This window comes from Myxine glutinosa, chromosome 2, assembly GCF_964187855.1.
Source record: "Myxine glutinosa chromosome 2, kmMyxGlut1.1, whole genome shotgun sequence".
Classification (NCBI taxonomy): domain Eukaryota; kingdom Metazoa; phylum Chordata; class Myxini; order Myxiniformes; family Myxinidae; genus Myxine; species Myxine glutinosa.
In genome coordinates this window covers 88,793,408-88,817,091 of record NC_136262.1, presented here as the reverse complement: position 1 = coordinate 88,817,091, position 23,684 = coordinate 88,793,408, and the positions used below count along the sequence as shown (strand labels likewise).

General features: G+C 43.5%; 1 protein-coding gene across 1 annotated transcript in view; it reads left to right on the top strand.

Moving 5' to 3' along the window:
• LOC137421608 (kinesin-like protein KIF2A) overlaps positions 1–23,684 on the top strand; it is a 59,724-nt gene that overhangs the window by 31,269 nt on the left and 4,771 nt on the right. Inside the window, exons 9-14 of the mRNA XM_068107829.2 lie at positions 3,660–3,750; positions 3,882–3,927; positions 6,175–6,266; positions 6,504–6,646; positions 11,044–11,269; positions 22,782–22,892. Of these exons, the coding sequence (XP_067963930.2) occupies positions 3,660–3,750; positions 3,882–3,927; positions 6,175–6,266; positions 6,504–6,646; positions 11,044–11,269; positions 22,782–22,892 (709 nt within the window). The remainder of the gene's footprint in view (positions 1–3,659; positions 3,751–3,881; positions 3,928–6,174; positions 6,267–6,503; positions 6,647–11,043; positions 11,270–22,781; positions 22,893–23,684) is intronic.

The following is a 23,684-nucleotide window of genomic DNA, read 5'->3' as shown; positions in this document are numbered from 1 at the left end:
GAATACCTGTGGCACGATTTGGCCAACGAATAAGAATCGGGTCTAGTACTTGCTAACGGTTCGAGCCGCGGGCTGCCATCCGCTCGGCAAAATAACATCTCGTCCGCGGTCTCGAACGAGGTTGCTCACCTGCCTCTCCGGAGGGAGCTGGGCAGCTTCAGGACTCACATCGGTCAGTCACAGACAAGGGGATTAATCCCCCCTTTGGTAAGGGGAAAAAGGGCCGATGGTGAGATCCGCAACAATATGTATGTGTACCTTGGGAAGAGAACATGGAGGAGGTGCACAAGAGAAAGAGGAAAGTACAGTGAGCTGGAGGCAGAGTGCCGGGAGAAGGGTTGGCGAGTTTGTCAGCCATTTGAGGTGGGTTGTAGAGGGTATATTGGCAATTCCTTTTCTACATTTCTTGCTCTGCTTGGAGTGTGTGGGACAAAGAAGGAGGATGTGTGACAAGGTGGCCCAGGTTGCCTTGAAAAGCTCATTTTGGATATGGAGGCACGTCGAACGGTGTTGGTTGGTTTCGTGTGGTTTATTTATTATTATTTTTTGTTGTTGCTATTATTATTTCTTATTTTGTGTATGTGGGTGAGTGTATTTTTGCATGAGTGTTGTTTTTGTATTTTGAGTGGTGTATGTTGTAAGGGTAGGTGGTTGGTTGGTGATGTGTGTGTGTGTGTGTGTGTATGAATAATCTGGTGTGTTTTGTTGGTGAGTGGTGAAGGGTATAAAGGTGGGTGTTTGCATGTTCCACCATGTTTGGTACTGTGGATTCTGGATGTGGAGGTGGTGTTGTAGTCTGCGTTCGCACAGGCTGGGGGTGGGGGTATGTCCGCATCCAGGTGTAGTTGCTGCATGTGGATGTGTATTTTGTGTATGTGCCCCTGCTAGCCCACTTTAGCTGACCGTATCAAGGTTGAAGGGCTGAAACGGGATGATGCTGAGGACCTCGACTGAGGACCCGGTCAGTGCGGCACACTTGTGACCAGGTGTGTTTTGAACTTATGTATGTATGTGTATGTATATTGTTGCGGTTTTGAGTTTGTACAATAAAGGTTAAATTTCCCCCTTGTAGTTTAGTCACACAACAACATGTAGCCTCGCGATAGTTCAGTTATTTCTTAGTATGTGTGAGAATAGTCCTTTTCCTGTGTTAGTTTTGCGTTGAGTAGAATAATGAGAATAGGTCCTTTCATTGCCCTCCATTGCCTTATGCCGCCTTACGCCTTCTTATGCTGCCTTTGGCTTTTTGGCGCGAATTAACATGAGGCAGGCCTGGCAAATCGAGGCAAGACCGAATGAGGGCGGCGGAGAAGCTGACGGTAAGCGCGAGCCACCAACCAGGGCTCAAAGGGAGTGGCTGCAGCACTGTCACAAGGTGTGGTTGGAACATTCGAGAGGGCTAAGGGGGTTGGCCATAAAACCTGTTGCGCGAAGCCCCCATGAGCAGTTCTGCGAAGGGGTGAGCTTGCAAGTTATTAAAGTCCTGTGAGAGTTGAGCAGTTCTGCGAAGGGAGGTGCTTGACTATTCTGTGAGAGTTGAGTGTTGTACAAGAGAGAAGACGCACATGAACTAAGTTATAAGAGCTCTTACCAAATTGGACGCTCGGTTGAGCTTGAGGCCGAGCCTCTATTGGGTTACGCGAGTGATAGCGCGCCGGCAACTAAACGCGCTGTGGAAAACCGCCAAGCCGGCGAGACGCGTTCATTTCCCTCCTGCCTCATCTGCCCTTTGTTCGAGAGACGCGCTACAGAGGTCCCTTCCACCGCCTGCTTGCCATCTTCGCGGGACGTGCTGTGACCGGGGGAAGCCATGCCGGGCGGGGCCGTTCCTGGACGACCAAGGAACATCATCCTGCCTGCATTTCCCCTTGAGTGTGATCGGGCCTGTGTCTGGGGTTAATTTAAGGCTGCTCTGTCTCTCTGCTTTCTACTGACTTGTACATACTTGTGTAAATAATAATTAAATCGTGTTCTTCCTTTATTCAACCGTCTCGTGTTTTCCATCATTGACTAAGCGTGGTACGAATAGAACCGCTTGAATCAGGTCCCAATACTAACGGTAACTGCATGGACCACGTGGTACGCAATCCGCTCGGTGTACCCAAATTACACGTGGCTCGTGCGACGCTTGATTCCCCGCTTCCGTGGTGGCGCAGGGATTTCGGTACGTGTGAAACTTGTCCCGAAACCCTACCTTGTGTTTGCCCAGGAGGGGCGCTTCAAGTCTCGGTTCCGCCGACCCAAGAAGAACAAGGGGCTTAACCTCCCCTTGGTCAGGGCAGGAAGGGTGGCGGAAAACCGTAACAATATATATATATATATATATATATATATATATATATAATGGTACATGCTCCGTTTCTCAGCCCTGTGTTGGATGCAGTGGCGTCAATCACTATGCCTTTCACCAACTGTTTGACATTCCACTCAAGAAGTTGTATGCATGCATTTGCTTGTGCTTCACCAGTGCCTTGGGGAATTTTTGGGACTCCAAGCAACTTCTCGGTATTCATACCAGTTACAAGTATCGCTACCCGATCAACAGATTATTTGTGATTGTCAGTATAATCGGGGAGCAGTTTCCCATCCCCGTGTAGTAGGAGTGGGCTATCACATGAGAAATTTGCCTTTTCTTCAGTGGCCATTATTTCCCTTCCACTAATTCGAGCACGACGAATTCCACTGTGTGATAGAGAAATGTCTTCAATGGTATGACCAAGAGATTGTGCAAAAGCACTGGCCACAAACATAGCACGCCAATCTGAGAGATTTACTCTGTCCAGAGTTGCCACTATTGCTGGAGTGATCACCTTGATTGGAGCCTTTTTCGCCTGTTTGACAGAAGATGGACTTTGGAGTTTGAATTCATTGTCCCCTGAATCGGAGCTTTCAATCTCAGACATCATCATCAACTACAGCCGATGTTGATGGAACAGATTGCATTGCTGTTAGTCTCAGCAGCATGTTTCTTCTTTCTTTTATCTTCATTCTCAAGCCTGATACGCTTTCTGTTCTCCTTCACTGCCAGTGTTGTCCACAGATCCCATATGTGAACTTGAGGGATCCTCACGCTGCATGATGAGGAATGCTTTGTCTTCTTCATTCGTCATTTTCTCAAGCGCATCATTTGGTGAGATATCGAAGAGGGATTGAAGATCATCTTTGAACATCTGCTCCTTCACTCTATAGTTTTCGAATGTCTTGGTTCTATTTTTCTTTACCAGTTTGTAGGCATCATACAACTTCAAAAGATGGTGCTCACAGGAATCTACTCTCTGCACTGGAATTCGTGCTTTCTCCCAGTATGCACACACAGCTTGTACACTGTTTGGCACTTTCACGAACTGTATGGTGGTGGTGTATGTGATGGTGCACCATTTTCTGCAATGTGTGTCCTTTGGTTGGTAGTTCCCCACATATTATTTCATTTTCAGACTTGCCCAGCAACCAAACTGTGGAAGAGCTGCGAATTTCTGCCATCTGAAAAAAAACAGGATAAATTAAAAATGTTATCCCCTGACACTCGTTCTCCTTGCCCATTCTTCCAAGTGTCCCTGTACTCTGCTGTTGGTATTTTCCCACTAAGTTTTGCTCCACATGAGCTTCGACTTTGTATTCGATAAAATCAAGTGTGTAACGCTATGGTTTGTTTCTTGCAGATTCACAGCCCAGCCATTGGTTCAAGCAATATTTGATGGTGCCATGGTCACATGCTTTGCCTATGGACAAACTGGCAGTGGGAAAACGCATGTATGCTTTGCACTGATGCAGCATTCCAGATTTTCAGGCAAACAGCTATTTAAATGTGTACAGGCAAATCTACTTGGAGTTTTTATCATTTTGTTTTTATTCCTCATCTGGTTTAATTTTCTTTTTCATAGACAATGGGTGGAACCGGTTTTTCCAATGGGATCTATGCTCTGGCAGGTGAGAATTGCTCTACGTTACGATTATCATGTGATGGAGGATTACAACCCGCAACCCCCCATCCTCCTCGGCTGCAACCCTCACCCCGTTTTCTCAAAGCTTCCCCTCACTTCACCCTCCAAAACATTCCCCCCGCACCCCACATGGAAATATACCCCCTCCCCCCCAACATCCCCACCCGCATGTATTAAGCACTGAGAATCAAATTTAGTCACCCCTCGCATCACAAGCTCACACTGGAAGACTGAAAATCCCAACTCTTGGCAAAAAGTATCGTCACCTTATTGTCATGGATTACGAGGGTCCCACAGAGGAAACAATGATGCTTTAAATTGAACTCTTGCTCATTTGAGCAGAGACTTTTAGCCTTTCTACACCTTTGTCTTCAATTTTTCTCTTCGATTAATTTTTCTATTGCATTGATTTTCTCTGGTAGTCCATATGTAATATCTACCATTTGGCTACAGGAACATTCACCCCTCGTAAAATACTCGTGTCGTTCAGACTTGCAACTCCCTTTGTATTGATTCTCTCAATATTCTTACCATTGTCAATGACCTCTCAAGTTGCACAGTCTCCATAATAAAATGAACCCAACACAATGGTTTCAATCGTGAAGCGTGGCAATTTGGGGATTAATTGTCTTCACTGTAGAAAAAGTGCCATTTTTCAAATTTTCTGCCACCTGGAAGTAGATTATATTCATTTCATTCGAGTGGTCAAGTTTGGTTGTTGTCGCAAAGTTTTTGATGTGGCATATTCCCCTCAAATTATTCCAATTGCAATGCAGTACCTTTAACGCAAATAATAATCGATATGTCCTACGCTGTGATCTGATTGGATCCTTGCCGAAATTCCTCTTCTGGCTTCCCTATCCACTTGTGGCCTCACTATATTGGTGAATTTAAACGTGTTTTCTCGACTCTACAGGGTCACTTCCCTATGTGTCCATAGCATATTTATATGCTCTAATGTGGACGGTTCAGGAGATATTGGGGTCAGTAGTTTGTGGTATCTGCCATTTTTTTTATTTATGCCAATTGGACTGCTTTTCTGAAGTCCAATTTTTGGCCATGTTTCGTGGACTATACTAAACCATATGCAGCAGAGAAACTGACTTGCAATTTGGTCTAGGTTCACCTATTTTTGTGGCTCGATTTATTACATGTACCACAAGGCTTGAGTGTCAATGATGAAACTGCTCAACTACTCAACTACTAATCCTTCTTGTCATGCAACTACTTTAAGTTGAATTGTCTGAACAAAGCTGTGTACCAACACTCGTGTTGATGGGTACCTCAGGTTTGAGTTGTCGTTTAGCGTGGAAGAAAAAGTGTCCGACCTTGAGATTCCAAGTAGATTCCCTTTATTCATACTGCAACGGAGGAAACCCACTCGTCCCTCTTCTGGCAAAACCCGGTACCGGAAATCCCCTGATTAAACCAGAGCTCAAGTATATTTACATTTTATAATCCAAGGCAAAATGATGCCGCTATAAACCGACCGGACAAGCGTGTACGCTGTAAGAAACCGCAAGAGGCTTGAGGTTGGCCTATTGACTCGACTCCAGAACTCCTGCCAACTCTCAACTCTTCTGTAACTGCTCCACCCTCGTTCACCTCGAGTATCCGTGTCCCCTCTCTCCCTGTATTTGAAATGCTTTAAACCGATCCTTTTACAATGTTTCCACGCATGCCATTAATTCCTCTTTTGCCATCTTCACTTCCTGTGCAGTTTCCCCTTCAGTTTTTGCTACCTCCATTAAATTTGTTTTAGCCCCTTACCTCGAGTGTCTTTATGCCTTGTTTGTGGCGATTTCCCTTTAAAAAAAATGAAGTGTTTTGGCTCCGACTGTAGGAGAAACCCAATGGGGCATGTGGACAGCCTTTCCTGGTCTTCGAACGTGCAGGGTTTGTGACAATCCTCCAGCACAATGGATGTGTTCTTGAAGTTATCTTTATTTCCAATGCTTCTATTCATTAAGAATCTAAACTCTTTCAAAGATGCTGCTTTCAGGTGTATTTAAACACTCCCTTTGGCCTTTGTCTAAACTCCAATTATAGATTTTCCAAGTAGTAATTTTGGAAATGTTGTGCAGCTTCTGCTGGGTTTGAAATGAAAGGCTATGATCTTGGAATAACAGCTTGGCATCATTTCTAATTGCTGTGGACATCATTGTTGGTTGGTGAAGGTTGTTTGCCATGTGTGGTCACATGTTTACTTGACTGGCCTGTCTGTGCCTTTCAGCACGTGACGTGTTTGAGCTGCTAATTCAGCAGCGGTACCAGAGTCTTGGTCTTTCTGTCTTCGCTGCTTACTTTGAGCTTTATGCCAGCAAGGTGAAGTACCAGTTTGCCATTTTGAGGGTTTATATGTCAAATGCGTGGTGGTTATGCTGGTGTTGTGGCTTGTTTTCATCCCTGTGAAATTAATTTTAAAAAGCAATAAAATGGGACAACTTTCTGGTAATTTGTAAACGCGATTCTTCTTGAAAGCATCAGTGTTCAACTCGGTTTATTTTCAAACTCGTGATCTCTGCAGAATTGTTTTTGTGAGCGTTTTACATACCGTTGCAGGTATTTGACCTCTTGCATGGAAAAACAAGACTTCAGGTGATGGAGGACAACCGAGGGCAGGTCCATGTTGTTGGCCTACAAGAGGTCCTTGTTACTGATGCATCTCAGATCTTGAGTCTAGTCAATGCAGGCAATCGTAACAGGTAGCAATCTTCTGCGGTAATGCTCCATTTGCCTTGTTTGTTTGGTGTCACCTCAATAATTACCCTCGTCAGAGGAAAGGGTATTGCATTTGAGTTTGTTTGTCAGCAAACAACACAACATGCATTTTAAAGGCCATTTTCCCTGCTAGAGCGGGGGTTAGCCTTGCGGTCCCCATGACGATCTTCTTCATTTTGCCCTATTTTCTGCATCTCTCCTTGTTAACCCCCTTGCCCGCATTTCTTCCTCCACCATCTTTAGCCAAGTCTTTCTCGGTCTTCCCCGTCTTCTACTTCCTTCTACATTCATTTCCATCACTCTTCTCAACCAGTCACTTTCATCCTTCCTCAACACATGACCAAACTATCTCAACCCTGTTCCTCTTCACAGCATCAATCACAGGCTCTATTCCCATCATCTTTTGCAATTCATCATTTGTCTTCCTCTCTCTCAACGATACTCCGCACATCCGTCGAACCATTCGCATTTCCACCCTTTCCAACCTTTGTTGCTGCTCTACGTTCATTACCCATGTCTCGCTCCCATAAATCGTAACACTTCTCACACATGCAGCATACACCTTTCCCTTCAGCTTCAACGACACTCCACTCATCAGCACGCCACTCAATTCCCGAAACTTCTTCCATGCACATCTCACTCGAGCAACCGTTGCCGAGTCTGATCCACCTTCTCCATTCAGCATGTCTCCGAGGTAGCAAAATGTTTTCACACCTTCCAGGTTCACGCCATCTCCAAGATCCAACTCAACATTTCCTCCATCTGCAGCTCCCTCTGTGCACACCTTACATTTGAATGTAGCTGCCACACTGGTTAATGACCCTCTCAGACCACTACATTTTTGATGAACCCACTCAGCGCACATTGTACACTGAATGGAGTTCACTCCGACACCCTTCCTACACACAGCACAGGGCCACTTCCAGTTCTTTCCACCTCACCACATGCTTTACCACTTGCCATCACCTTCGTCTTTCCGATATTCACCTTCAGACCTTTTGTCTCCATACATTCCTTCCACGTGTTCATCTTTTCCTTCAGTCCATCCATACTTTCCGCAATCAACACCAGATCATCTGCATACAACAACTCCCACGGTAAACCCTCCTTTACGTTCTGAGCCAGCACCTCCATCACAGCTACAAATACAGACTTGGCATTTAATATGGAATATTTTTTTTTGTGGGGGTGAACTTACTTTTCAAGATGACTTATAACCAAAAGTTCATTGGAATTATGTTGAAATTATTGTAGATTTTGTTAATGTGACCTTTAAAAGAAACAAAAACCACATTTGACATTTCGAAGCAAATAAATTGATCCTTGAAAGTGATGTAAACTGATATTGAACTCAATTCACGGACAGTACTGTGTTAAACTTCTGTGCGTTTTCCAGAAGTATCTCTTTATTTTGCACATTAGCCAAAAATTTTTTTAACAAAAAACAAAAGTTAAATTACGACTGGGATTACGGACAGTAAAATTACAGTTCAGTACTTCGTGTAACCCCCACGAGCATTCAGGAGAGCACGTACACGTTGAGGCATGCTGTTCACGAGATTTGCCAAGGTTTGGACAGGAATTGCTTGCCATGCAGTGACAATAGCCTGCTGCAATTCACGCATAGAGGCAGGCTAGGCTGCTGGTCCAAGTTGTCGATTTGACGCGTTAATTCTGCCCAGAAGTTCTCCATCGGATTCATATCCAGGGACGTGGCAGGCCACTCCATATGCTCTACACCACGGTCAGCAAGAAAGTGTTGGATCATGCGAGCACGATGAGGCTGTGCATTGTCATCTTGGAAGACAAAGTTTCCTCAAAAGGCTGCACGAACAAATGGAAGCAATGTTTCTTCCAGAATGGCCCTGTGCTTGAACTGGTTCAGGTTTCTATTCAGAACAACCAGGTCAGTTTTGCCCCCTGCATGAAAAGCAGCCCAAACGGTCACCCCACCACCTCCAGCTTGGACTCTTGGCACTATACAATCTTCGTTGTAGGCTTCATGCACTTGTCTGTGCACTCGGACGCGGCCATATTGACGATAGACCAGAAATCTAGACTTTTCACTGAAGATCACGTGATTCCAGTGTCCTGGTTCTATTGACGGTGCTCTCTGGCCCACTGCAATCGGCGATGGCGGTGTTGTCTGGTCAGACGTGGCTTTCTCAGGGGACGCCTGGCACGATAGCCTGCTTGAACCAGTCGTTGGTTGACTAGCCTTCTGGATACAGGCACATTTGTCAGTTGCTGCCACTCGGCCCTAAGCCGATTAGCTGACTTGGTACGGCCATTGCGGACTAACCTGTGCAGCTGGCGATCATCCCTCCTTGTGGTTCTGCGGGGACGTCCTGACCTCGGTATTGGAGTAGGGACACCCCTCTGAGCATTTCGTTTCAGGATCTTTGACACCTGACCTTGAGTGATGCCATACTGCCGAGCAATAGCACGCTGTTTCATGCCGGAATTTCGTAAAGCCACCACTAAATGACAAACAGCATTGTCGAGTTGACGGACCATCTCCAGGGGAAGCGGCAATAACTTTTGTAGACGTGCAGCAGTTGTTTTCCACTAATACAGAACGCAACAACCCTTATATACCCATTGTGAAGCCAATCGTCAAATGTACCTGTCCGTACATTTTGTCACGCCACCTGTGATATAATCCTGTTCTTGACTTCTTGCTGCGACAGTCAATCAGTGACATGGTTCTTTTAACAAAAATCACCGAAGCGTAAAAAAAACTCACCAGATTGATATACCGAGTTCAGAAAGTAAACCCAAGTCAAGAAAAAAAAAAATTCCATATTAAATGCCAAGTCTGTAGTAGTGGACTTGGTACCGATCCCTGATGCACTCCCACCTTCACCTCAAACTCACGACTGTTCCTGTCCTTCGTCCTTACAGCTGTGCGCGCTCTTTTGTACATTGCCATCACTACTCTGATCAACCATTCCTCCACTCCTAACTTCCTCAATGCCCATGTCAATACTTTGCGTGGAACCCGATCGAATGCTTTCTCCAGATCAACAAACCCAAGAACAACTTCTTCCTCTTCTCCACGTACTTCTCCTGCAACTGCCTCACAATGAAAAGCACGTCTGTCGTTCCTCTTCCTGGCATGAATCCAAACTGCATTTCGTCGATCTTCACTTTCTTCCTTATCCTCTCCAACACCCTTTCCAATACCTTCATTCCATGCTCCAATAACTTTATCGCTCGGTACGCGCCACACTCCAGAGGGTCACCTTTCCCCTTGTATAGAGGGACGAGGGTACTCGGTTCCCAATCCACTGGAATGCGGCCTTCTTTCACCACCAAATTACAGATCTCTGTCATTCTCTTCACACCCAAACTTCGTGCTGCCTTCAACATATCTCCCACATACATGTTTGTCAGCACAGAATAAATATGATTTTCTCTTCAACCGTTGGTCCGATTGACAGAAAATTTTCACCATAGGAGCGCCTCCTCCTGTATAATTTTAAATACTTATGACGTCATCGGTCACGTGGTGTGGGCGCCGTCTTGGAAAAACCGAAAAACTTTGCACGTCATCTCCGAAAGCGCTGCATAGAAAAAAATGGAGACATGGCTCATTGTAAAGAACTCTCCATGGGGAATGCAATGTTAATGTCATAGGTGCCGCCATTATAATGTCTTGATTCAACCAGTACAAAACTTCATCTGATCAAGATGAAATTTGTCGCGCGTCATTTAGGGATAAATTGGTGGAGAAAAAAAAATTGACTTGGTCACGTGGTTCGGCCGCCATATTTCAACACAAAAGCCTCAAAACCACCAAAAACACGTCCTGGTGAGGGTCTGCAATCTCTGATTGCTCTCGTTTTGTTTGATTCATTTTTCCCATCCACAACCATAGTCTTTTCTACCCCCGTTAACCTCTTCCCTCCTCCCCCCTCCCCTCCTTTCCCCCGCCCCTTCCAAGTTTTTCCTTCCTCAGTTTTCCCTCACCCCTATTCTCTACATCCTCTTTTTCAATGTCTCTTTATTTTGTTCCTCATCCCTCTGTGTCCCTCAACCCTCCCACCCCATGTCTTTCTAGTATTATTTTCCCATTGCATCCTGATCCATTCTGTTCTAGCTTCTCAATGAGCCTCAACATTGTACACAAAAACAAAACTTGGAGTATGATATGATTGATACTCAAAAATAACAAATCGATGCCACAATTAGCTTCACTCTAATCGTACACAGTGACTGTCAGCAGTGCTTGTGAAGAACAAAATGGGCAGTTAAATGTGGGACCAAATGTGTTATTACCAGTACTTGCAAAGTGGAATTGGTGTAAGGATCACTTCATGGCTGTCAAATCGATTGATTTTGATTATTTCCCCAAACCCACTGCTTTCCTCGTCTTTAGAACCACTGGCCAGACATCTATGAACACCAATTCGTCAAGATCTCATGCCATCTTCCAGCTTATCCTGCGGCCCAAGAGCCTCCCTTCTGGTTGTCCTGCGCCAGTACATGGAAAACTATCTCTCATAGATCTCGCTGGTAATGAGCGAGGAGCTGATACTGCGAGTTCGGACAGACAGACTAGGCGAGAAGGGGCAGAGATCAACGTCAGCCTTTTGGCTTTGAAGGTTTGTACTCTAATACCAGTTTTGTCTGAATCTTCATTTTGTATGTTCTAAGGTGATTGTTTTGGGCAGAGGTCAAAGGTTAATATGCACCATTGTTTTAATTTTTGCTGGCATTGAACCCCTGCCCCCCTCACCCAAAGTTACAAAATACAATTGTCATTAAATCAAGAATAATAGACCGCCTTAAGGGCCGAGCTTTGTGCTAGAAATGCTGTAATGAGGTCAGTGCAAAGAATGTAACTGGCAGAGAAGTCAGGATACTTTAATATTTGTATCATTTTTGCAAAACATTTCTTTTCATTGCAAGGTTGTAGAAAGTTTACACATACTTTTCATGCAATTCCCAAATTCAGAATAATTAATCCAAATTGGCTCGTAGGTCGTGACCCATCTCTTTTTGACGGGAGACTATTCGTAAGGACGGGTGGTGTTTGTGCATGAAATTTGTCAGATGAGAAACGATCGTTAAACTGAGTTCAGGTCATATTTCTCGATTAGATGCTGCTACAATTATCAGTGGAGGTGTAAATGCTGTTTGCAGCATTGTGGTAATTTCCTGGTTTATTTGGGTCGTATCATGAAGAGTTTCACTTCTGTGATGCAACTGTTTTACCGTTCTCCGAGCAGAGATCCTGTCTCCATGGTAACTATCTCTGCCTGATGGCAATTACAATTCATAGTACAGTATTTTTGATGTCATCGCTTCAACGTCGTAATATGACGACAAAAATTGTAATGTTTGACGTCGACTCATAATCAACCAAATCAAACAAATCTTGATTCATTCAAGTCAATTTTGGTTGAGGTGAACCTTCTACGCCTATGGTATATCGATGTGACAGCACCCTCTCCAGAGGATGCTGTAACTCGTTTCCATGGCAAAATCCACCCTTCATCTCCCTCCCAACTCCAAATGACCCCCAAGTCAGGCAAATGTACTTTAGTGACTTTGAATGAAAATTACTATTTTACTTGTTTATTCCTCCGTTGACGGTCACCGGAGGCATTATGTTTTCAGGTTGTCTGTCCGTCCGTCCGCAATAAGCTTTCGATAACGTGGTAACTTGAATGGCTGAAGTGATCTTATTCAAACTTGATACAGGTATGTATAATGATGTAAAGATTTAACTGATTGGAATTTGGGGCGAAGAGGTCAAAGCCAGTAAATTTGTCTATAACTTGAGAATGGCTAAGGGGATCTAATTCAAACTTGGTACAGATATGTTTAATGTGGTAAAGATTAACCGATTAGATTTTGGGGGCCGGAGGTCAAAGGTTAGAGGTCATGTCAGATAAAAATGTGATAACTTGTGAACAGCTGAAGGGATTTAACTTAAGGGTGTAGTACTGGTGAACTTTCCAATATGCCTCTTTTAAAAAAAACTGTTTTTACGGTTTAGATTCATACGTATTGTATAAACTCATTCAGTATTTCCTTTAAAATATCTAATGTTATCTTTACACGCAATTTACAAGAAATATAATATTTTGCATGAAATTTGTTATAACTTGGGAAATGCATCATTCTTTTGGGCTGAAATTTGGACAGGATATTCAGAATATCACTTCCTTTAAAATGATGAAGGCTTTTGTTTATAGGAGTAGCCATTGTGGATTTATTGAAGGACAACCAAGTTTTATCTGGTAATTGGCATAATTAGTGAACATTTGACATAATTTCACAAAATCCTCATCAGGTAGTAGAGTAACACATGTATAATACATGTACCAAGTTTTGTGTGAAAAGAATGATAGGTGACATAGAAGATAGAAGTAGAAATGTGTTCTTTGATTTTCCTTGTTTTTTATTGACGGTCTAATTTATGCAAATTATATGCATGTAATATGACAAAGAAGCGTTGAAACTGGTCTGAGTTAAAGCCAAGATTATATCTTTCAAGAAAAACTGAAAATTAGATATTAACTTGACTTTGTTTTTGTGTAAAGGCCTCTCAAAGGTACCTATGTAGTTTTCTCAATTTTTCACCAGTACTACACCCTTAAAACTTGGTACAGGTATGTATAATGATGTAAACATTAACTCATTAAATTTTGGAGTCGAGAGGTCAAAGGTCAGGTCATGTCAGGTAGAAATATGATAACTTGAGAACAGCTGAATGGATTTAAATCAAACTTGGTACAAGTATTATAATGTCCTAATGTGTGCAGAGGCATATCGGTCGATGTCGTGACGTCGAAGAGTGCCGTTCTAGTTTAGACTTTACTGCAGTTCTCTATCTCACGCTCCACATAGTGGACAATATATGTGGTCATATGCACAAGCCTCAAGAGTACATGCTTTATTTGGAGTCATAAAAATGCCACCAAAGAAGCGTTTGAAGTTTTCCATGGAAGTTTTTTATTTTTTTTAACTGTGCCAAATCAACTGAAGTTGGCGAAAGACCTGGAATCTGAGGAGGAAGAACGAGGTTTTTATAATTCCAACTTGCCCACACTGCCCGATTATCTACAGTATGCTTGAGACATTAAGTGCATGTAGCAAGATGGTGATCCCGGTCTCTGGGCATTTACCAGTCTTGGTGACGTTGAGGATGATGACGCTCCTTATGTGTATGCATTTTTAATTTGGAGAACATCCGGTGTATAGGAGAAATTGAAAGCTATAATTAAATTGCTAACAATGAAACTTTTAATTAACATGTATCCATTTATGAATGTACAAGTCAATACATTGGGACAGAATCTGCAGGAAAGATTCCCACAGACTGTCATCCTGGATGCAATGTGAGTATTTGACTGAAGCCGAGCCAGATGGCCTAAGACTTCTACACACGGTGCAACAACCATTTAAATTCCACACTTCACAGTAATGGGGAAGATCAGCAGAACGATGGACAGGATTTCCTAAGAATGGCTTACACAGTTGCTTCGAGGAGGATTCCTTACTAGTCCGTGGGCTGAGTAGGGTTTACATGCACCCCCCCACAACTTTACTTCCCGGGTATGTCCATGTACCCCCCACCCTAGGGGTTAGGAAAAAACCATGTTAACAGAAAAAAAAACTCATTCCCAAGGTACCTCCCACGCATATTTTGATGTTACCCCACCTGTCAGTGATTTCCGAAAATTAGGGGTAGGCGAAATTCAAATGGCCATAACTTTTTACCGAGTCATCCTATGGTTGCATATGACCCCTCAAAATGTTTGTCCTGGGACACTCTTTACAATGATGTTATATGCAAATGAGGTCACCAGAGGTCAAACTATGAGGGAATGAGTTTTTTTTTTCTGTTAACATGGTTTTTCCTAACCCCTAGGGTGGGGGGTACATGGACATACCCGGGAAGTTAAGTTGTGGGGGGTGGGGGGGGGGGGGTGTGCATGTAAACCCTACTCAGCCCACGGACTATACATTTATTGTTTTTCACATTTACATTCATGGAATTGTGGTGGAAATGGAACAGATAGTGAGGGCAATGTACATTTCCATCGTTTCAGACAATCGGAGCTCATATCAAAAGTATTTGATTGTCCTCGTGAAGATTAATTACATGCAGGGAAATGTACAATTTGCTATGTTATTGGCTGTGGTTGGAAATGAAGCGGAAAGGGTCTTTTCCATACAAAAATCCATCAAATTGACCAAGTGCTATCTTGACAGTTTATTTTGACAGTTGGCCACTCAAATGGGTTTATTCCATTTTTATTCATTTTTTAATTTTTTTGTCTGAGATCGAGGCTCGTGTAAGAGCCAAGATCAATCTCAAAAAAAAAAAAAAAAAAAACGGACACACAAAACGTACAATAAAGGGAGTGGGAGATGTGGGGAGAGAAGCACACAAGTACAACAGCAGAGAGCAGGGACAATGGAAGATCTGTGGGAGGGAGAGGGCTTGGGGGGGGGGGGGAGGAACCGTGTGGGATAAAGGTATAAAACACATGGACACTGCTAGAGCTTCCAGGAAAGAGGTTGGTATTTCAAAAAAGAAGTGGATTTGGGGAGAATTAACGGTGGGGGGGGGGGGGGGGGGTAGGGGTGGAAAGATAGATGGTGGTGAGCTGTTTTAAAGACCTGAAGGGGGGAGTGGGATTGAAGAGAGTGAGGCAGTTTGTTCCAGAGTCGGGAGTAAAGAGTAATGAAGGTGAGCAGAGTCTTGATTTTGGCAATTTCACCAGAAGAGGGTCACTGGCAGATCTTGTGCGACCTGTAGGAATATTTGGGGGACAGAGCACAGATGGAGCTAGGCCGGATAGGAGGTGGTAGAAGACAAAGACCACATACCTGCCTGCGGTGAGTGAGTGAAGGCCCTCTGAGTTAGCTTCATCGTGGGAGATTCCAATGATTCTGAAAGCTTTGGTTTCATCAGCGTGAATACGAGCTAGGTGTGAGGAAGGAGCACCAGCCCAGAAGGGGGAACAGTATTCCATTGAGCTGCGGATGAAAGCCTTGTATGTGGTGAGGAGCTCAGGTGTGCCAAGGAAGGACTGCGCACGACGGAGGATGCCCAGTCGGCGACTGGCTTTGGAGGCCAGTTTGGAAATGTGGTTCTCCCAGGAAAGATCATGGCAGAGAGAGAGAGAGAGAGAGAGAGAGAGACCCAAAAGCTTAAGTGACAACTTCTTGGAGAGGATTGTTCTGAAAGTAGATGGGAGGGTTGTCCAGTCGGTCTTTTTGGAGAGACATTGTGAGTGTGAGATTTGTCAGGATTGAAAGACATGTTCCACTTGTTTGACCAGTCTGATTTTGTCCAGGTCTGTAGAGTGAGGAGGCTACAGACTGCCGATCTGAGATATGAGGAAGGGAGCGGCAGAGTGTGGAGTCATCAGCAAAGAGATAGAGGATTTTCAAGAGAGAGTCAGATCATTGATGAAGACCAGAAAAAGCACAGGGCCAAGAACTGCCTTGAACTCCAGCCTGAACAGGAAGGGGAGATGAGAGAAACCCATTCAGGGCCACATGTTGACTGTGACCGTTGAAGTCCAAGCCATGCATGGAGGTTTCCATGGATACCATAAGGTGTTTGGTGAGCAGGCCGCGGTGCTCGACCGTATCGAAGGCACGTGATATGTCAAGGGAGACTGCTCTAATTTCCTGTTTGGTATTGAGGACCTCCATCCGTTGTTGACAGCAGAAGCAGCATGTCCAGAGTAGAGTGACCAGGTCTGAAACCAAATTGATCAGAGATCAAGCCATTGGAGAAGAGGAAAGATTTGATATCCGAAGCAATGATGGATTCCATGACTTTGCTGATAATTGGGAGCAGGCTGATTGGTCTGTCATTGCAAGGATCTGTTTTTGTGCTTTTTTGTGTGAAGCGGTAATGTTGGCTGATTTCCAAGCTGATGGCAGATGACTTTGAGCAAAAGAGGGTGAAGAGGACAGAGGGTGAGAGAGCAGGATTTTAGGACCTGTGGGCTGATGCCGTCTGGTCCAGTTGCGGAAACATAGTCTAGGATTGACAAACTTCTCCACCTTGTCAGGAGAGAAGGACAGAGTCCAGGAGCAGCTGGGTTCGACTGGGTAAGGTGGGTACAGAGATGGGTTTGGGACACAAGGTTTTGAGGCAAACAGAGTTGAGGCATTCAGCTTTTTCACGTGCGGAGTCAGCTGTGTGGCCGTTTAAGGTAAGGGAGGGGATGGAAGGGGAACAAACACGACAAACAGATTTGACCAGACGCCACCAGGATTTGGAGAAGGGAGACAGGTTTTAGTCAGGTTCACTATGTTTTTTCGTTCAAAATCATGGTAGATTAGCAAACCTATACATTTTTGGAAACGTTATTACATGGAAAATCTGAAAATCAATGTTTACATTTGCCAATTCCATTCGACCAATTCGACCATTCGACCAATCGCTTCGATCGACCAATTCGATCGATTCGATTCGATTCGATCGACCATTCGACCAATTCGATTTGCCAATCAATTTGACCGACCTTTGCTTGTGTGGAACGGACTGTGAAAACGATGCGGACTATATTGTCGGATACGACACACAGGACAGTGATGACGAACTCTAAATGGCATATTCTGTAATCGTGTATGTTTGATGCCATTGACTGCCTGTGTGTATTTTGTCATTGACTGCCTGTGTCGATGTGAAGTTATACTGACTGCATGTGTATATATGATTTTGCTGACTGCCTGTGTATGTTTGGTGATATGAATTATTGTGACACATTTTGATGTTATTAACTGCCTGTACAAAATGATAACATGTATTTGATTATGCAACTTATCGCGAATATAAAGACGGTATTTTGCAATTCAAAACCTTTGATTCGTGTCTTACCATTCCCCATAGCACTAATTTGATACTTTCATTGGATTCCTTGTCCCTGAAAATATATGTTTAGTATATTTTAAAAAGTTTTTAGGGTAATTAGAGGCAGAAATAGAACAAAATATGTATTTTACAGTGGCCATTTTGAAAATCCAAAATGACCGCCATACAGGTATCTCTCCAAATGTAAACATTGATTTTTAGTTTCCTTATGCTATAACCTTTCCAAAAATGTATAGGTTTGCTAATCTACCATGATTTTGAACGAAATATAATTTATTGACATAGTGAACCTGACTATTTGAGAGTTCAGTCGAGAGTCGAGATATTTTGTTTGCTGGCTCTCCTAAGGGTAGACACACACTTGTTCCGAGCTTTGTGAAAAGAAAAGATTTCCTTCAGTTGGATTAGCCTTCCATGAGGTGAAGGCAAGTTGCTTCATGGCAACTGCCTCACCACAAGATTCAGTGTACCATGGACGGGAGGAAGGGTAAGACAACTGAAGACGAGATGGGATAAATCTGTGCATGAGAGAGAGAGCAGTTTGCTTTGGAAGAATTCCCAGGAAGAATTGATGTCAGAGGCAGTCGAGATGGGAGACCACTCCAGATGATTGATGGCTGCTTGAAGGCCGTGCCCGTCAGCCCGAGTGAAATTCCAGACTCTTCGGCGCTGAGGAGGCTCTTGGAGAATGGTCAGAGATATCCACTTTAACAAGGAAATGATCAGAAGAACCGATTGGAGCAGAAGAAGAGCAGCAGACATTTGCAGGGAACTTAGTCATAACCAAGTCTAGAAGAGAAGATGCTCCATTGACAGATCTGGTTCGGGAAATTGACAGATTGTCAGTCCCAGTGAGTCGCAGAAGTCCTTTCCTGAGGTTCCATGGCTGGTTTGAGAGGAACCCACACCCAGCCAGCTGGCATGATGACAGTTGAAGTCGCCACATATGAGGAAGAAAGAGTTTGGATGAGTTGATAGAAGTTGGTTCATGTTGTCAGACAGATGTAAATGCAGTCATCACTGTTTGGTGGGCGGTACAATACACATGAACAAAAGGTGGGAGTGAAGGGGAAGCCGCAGCCAGAGGTATTCCTGGGGGTGGGGTGGAGAGATGGCATTGCAAGGAGAGTGAGGAAGTGTTTTTTTTTTTTTTTTTTTTTTTTTTTTTTTTTTTTGGGTTACAAAGATAGCAACCCCACCACGAGGACGAGGCTCAGGTCTATTATTGAGTTATTCTGGCATAACGTCTGAGGACTGCCTTTCAGGATGCCCAAGACAACCTTTTCAGAGTTGCAAACAGAAGGATTTAGTTTAGCATTTTAGTGGGGAAATTTAGTTTTATCTAATTTTGGCAGTCTGATAATTCGGGCGTTTTCCATGCCAGACTTTGCCATTACTCCCATTCATACTTTTAAGTAAGTTTCAATTGCAGACCTACCTTGAATCACCATCTGTCGTGATGTGAGGAAACGCTGAAGAAAATCCAAATTGATTATTATTTTATAATACAGGTATTTCATTTTGCCAAGAGACCAAACTAATATAGATTGAGAACACGCACTGGAGAAAAGGAAGTAAAGCCAAGTCTGTGCTCTTTTGGTGATTTATAGACACTACTTTAATAAAATATGAACACCCTGTGGTGACGTATATCAATACAGTTTGAGCCGATATATTTTTGGAATGGTACGGGAACATGCACTGGCGAAAAGTGATGTTGATGTTCCGCTTGTGCTTATCCATATTTAATATTATAGAAACCTCGTTTTGTTTTGCCAGAAAATGCTCAGAATGCATCTCTGGCCATCTCATTCAGGGGCATAGGCATGTACTGTGTTGGGATCACGAACTGGCAGTTTTGCAATCCTGGCTAAGACTTTGGTAATGAGTCAGGAAATTTGGGTGTGCCAGAATCTTCAAATTGAAATTTGGCTTTGGGAAAATTATTGTGCTGATGAATTTAAATCTGCATTTGGGAGAAAAAATAAAACCGATTGGTTTTGTGTATCTAAAGGTTTATTTATTTATTTTCTTTCAAGTCTGCATTTGATGTTCTAACTGTTTCATTGGAGGATTTATTGCATCTACTTTTCCATGGTGTAAGTCAGCATTTGAAATTTTCTCTTTATACCACCTCATTGGAGCCTTTCTCAAGTTTTGCTTGGCTTTTTTTTTCTTCTTATGCCTCTGCCTCTGTAAGGTGGGTGGAGGCATTGTTTTTTCATTGTCCGTCCATACGGGATAAACTAAATATTGTTTTTTGTTTTTTTTTCTCAGCAACCATATGTCAGATTGAGCCAACTTTCAGGGTAGGAATGACACCCATTTATAGTTTATGATTGTGACATCATTAGTCACGTGTTATGGCAGTCATCTTGGATAAAAATGCAAAATCATCTCAGAAATTGCTGAGTGGAAAAATTTGAAACTTGGCACATTAAGAATGCCAATGGGGAACACAAGCATAATGCAGTATAAACCATATAACCACCTTTAGAGGCCATTTTTCCCCGCAAAGCGGGGGTTGGCCTTTTTCGGGAACCGTGGTTGTTGTTGTTTTTTTGGTCCCCTTTTTGAAGCAATGTTTTACAGCTGGATGCCCTTCCTTACGCCAACCCTTTTTGCCGCCTTTAACGACAAACGGGGAATTACCGGTGAACTGGTACTCAATTAGCCGACCTCGGAAGGATGACAGGCTGAGTCAACCCCCCTGGCATTAATTCAGCAATCGACCGGGATTCGAACCCAGGATCCTAGGATCCTAAGCTGGCACCCTAGGCGCTAGCCCAACACCAGAGTGTGTGTATGCAGTAATGCAGTATACCAGCTATAAATGTTTCGATCGAATGATTTCGCCTAAAAATCAGAAATTGTATGCACACGATCTATGACCCATTTGTATTGAAATATTAAATTGATATTGTTGCGGATTTGAGAATCCTTTGTTGTAAATATGCCCCCCTAGTGTGTAATGATTCCTTGTAAATACCTCTGCTTTGTGTGTAAAGGTCAAAGGTCGTCCCCTTAGTTAATCCATAGCATGCACGTAGAAAATCATATACCCTTCTAAATAGTTATTTCTTATTCTGTTCGTATAAGGCTCTGTTTCCCATTAGTTGACTCTGCATTGCACCGAATTGAAATAAGATAGATCCCCTTTCTTTCAAATTCCCTCAAAACTTCCCTTTCGAACTGCATTTATTGCCAAAGCCTCCCTTTCCGACTGCATTTGCCGCCATTACGGCGTGGTCAAGCCTCGGAGAAGGGGGAGGAGCTATAACAAGGGTGTTGCCCGCCCATCATCAGAAGGTGGAGCCAGCGAGCCCCCACCAGCCAATCAGGCCTGGTGAGATACCATCACGGGCGTGGCGCGCATTGATCTCGAAGCGCGTTATAAAAGCGCCCGCACAAGTCTATTGAGATGCGCGTAAGAGTTCACCTGAGGCAGTCCACTGGAGCCCAGTTGAGTCCAGTTGGAGCAGTGGACCGAGGAAGCCCCCCACAGCAGATGAATAAGGAGTCCACCACAGCTGAACCAACTGCAGCTGAGTCCACCGCAGCTGGGTGGAGTTGAGCTTTAACGGCGGCTCGACCCGCGGCTGCGAAGCAACGCCGCCGTGCGAACGGAAGTGTGGAGAGTCGGCGGCTGCTCACTCCCGGCCCGGCCATTCTCCTGCGTCCAGCTGAACCTTCCAGCCCTGTGGTCCCACCTCCTCATCCGTCCAGCCATCCACCTCCTGCCATTCCTGTCATCATCCCCGTGTAAGTCTGACTGTCGTCTGTTTGTCCGTGTTGTCCTGGGTACAAGTTAAGCCTGTATAGATAAGTTAATATTTGCACTGTCTTCCTCTTCTGTAAATTGTTTTCGTATTTTTCCTTCTTCCTTGGTTTCTTTGGTCTTGTAAATATTAGTAATAAATTATATTTGTTCATCCTTACCTTCTGGTTTCCTCACATCCGATCGTCTTTGTGATTTCCCCATTGAGTATCTGTGGCGTGATTTTGGCCAACGTTCAGAATCGGGTTTAGTACTTGCTAACGGTTCGGGCCGCGGGCTGCCATCCGCTCGGCAACATAACATCTTGTCCGCGGTCTCGAACGAGGTTGCTCACCTGCCTCTCTGGAGGGAGCTGGACAGCTTCAGGACTCACGTCGGTCAGTCGCAGACGAGGGGATTAATGCCCCCTTGGTAAGGGGAAAAAGGGCCGACGGGGAGATCCGCAACAATATCTTCGGTCACATAGTTTGGCAGCCATATTGGATTTAACATAAAATCTTTAACAAAACATCTCCTGAACCACTGAAGCGATGGACTCAAAACTTGACATGTCATTGACTCGGCATAGTGATTAAAAGTTTATCACGAAAATGTCATCAGTCACATGGTGTGGCAGCCATATTGGATTGAATGAAAATATTGAACAATTATAATATATCGGAAAACTGCCTACCCTATCTATGCAAAACTTTACAAATGTCATCTAACACCATTGCTGTGTATAGTTTGAAAATGATTTCGTAGGTCACGTGGTTTGGCAGCCATCTTGGATAGAAGAACGAACCTTGTCAGATCAGCACAGAACTTCACAAACAAGATCCCCTACCCATACATATGCAGTGTACATTTTTGATGTCATATGCCATGTGATTTAGCAGCCATATTAGCTTGAAAACCTATATATATATATATATATATATATATATATATATATATATATATATATATATTTTAAAACCCTTCTCCAAAAGTGCTTCACTTATAGATGTGAAACCTGTCATGGCTGGTAAAAATGTGATACTTGAGAATGGCTGAACGGAATTAAATCAAACTAGTTTGTTTTTAGGACAATCAACGAGGGCATCTACCCTTTGACACAGGCAGCGACTATGCACAGGCATATTGGCAACAGTCAAATTGCTCTAGTTTGTTTTAAATCCATAAACATTGGCCTCAACCAGTTTTCATGAATTTTTACCTTTGCTTAAAGTTCGGTCTAACTGGGCCAAACCAGGAGAAAACCTTGCTTCCAAATGTGTGATCTAATTGACAGCTCCTGAATATAGGAAGTGCATAACGGACCAGGGAAGAGGATGAGCAATGGAGAAAGATGCTGTGCAAAAAAAAAAACAACTTGAGGCCTATTGTGATTTGGCTCGTTAGCTTTGCCAACTTTTTAGATCAAGTTGTTAGGGTTAAGAATGTGTGATTCATTAAGAATTTGTGACTTGCTCGATGTGCTTCCCTTTGATTCTTGGTTGTGCAGGAATGTATCCGAGCCATGAGTAAGAACCAGGCGCACCAGCCTTTCAGAGGCAGCAAGCTCACCCTGATTCTCCGCGACTCTTTTGTGGGAGAGAGGGCACGCACTTGCATGGTTTGACCTGCAGCACCACATCACCAATATGCCTGCGCATAGTTAAAGGGAATTGTTGTCCATTTGCTCTCGTGCATTTTTCCTGCCGTAATGTACTAATTATTATTGCTTCTGGAAATCTTCGTTTGTGGCAGTTGTTTATTGACGGCAAAATATTTATTGTGGTACAGTGAGTATTGGTGAATTGTCTGCTCTAATTTACATCATACCCCTCCGAGGTAAAGGTCAATGGCGGTCTGACAAACTTTTTATTTATTTATTTTGTTCCTTCACCAATGCCTTCCAAGATGTTTTTGCATAATAGTGGAGCTGTTGCACTGAAGTTGTGCACCTGATATTTGATTCGTGGCCGTGACTTACTTTTTCACTTTTTGATCATAACTTGAATAATTTTCCTCTAATTTTCACGATTCTGAGTTTTATAGACAGATTGTAGATGGAGACATATTTTCTTAATCTAGACTATTCCTAAATGTTGATGGTCAAGGTCATGTTGAGTCCTGAAAAAAAAAAAAAAAAAAGGCTGTCATTGTATCACTGGTCCTGGAGGAGGCTTACCCTTGACGAGGGTCATTCCATGTCAAATCATCAAAGAATCTGCCGTCATCTCTCAGATTTTTGTAAAACTTTGGGAACCAATTGGGACCCATGAAAAACAACTAGAACTCAAATATTTTTGCTAACAGCCTCTTAATTAGTGAGATACAGGTTAACGAACTTTGGACTAATTAGCACGATGTCGCGAATTCAAATGGCCATATCTCTAAAAGTATAACACCTAGAGAGCTGGTT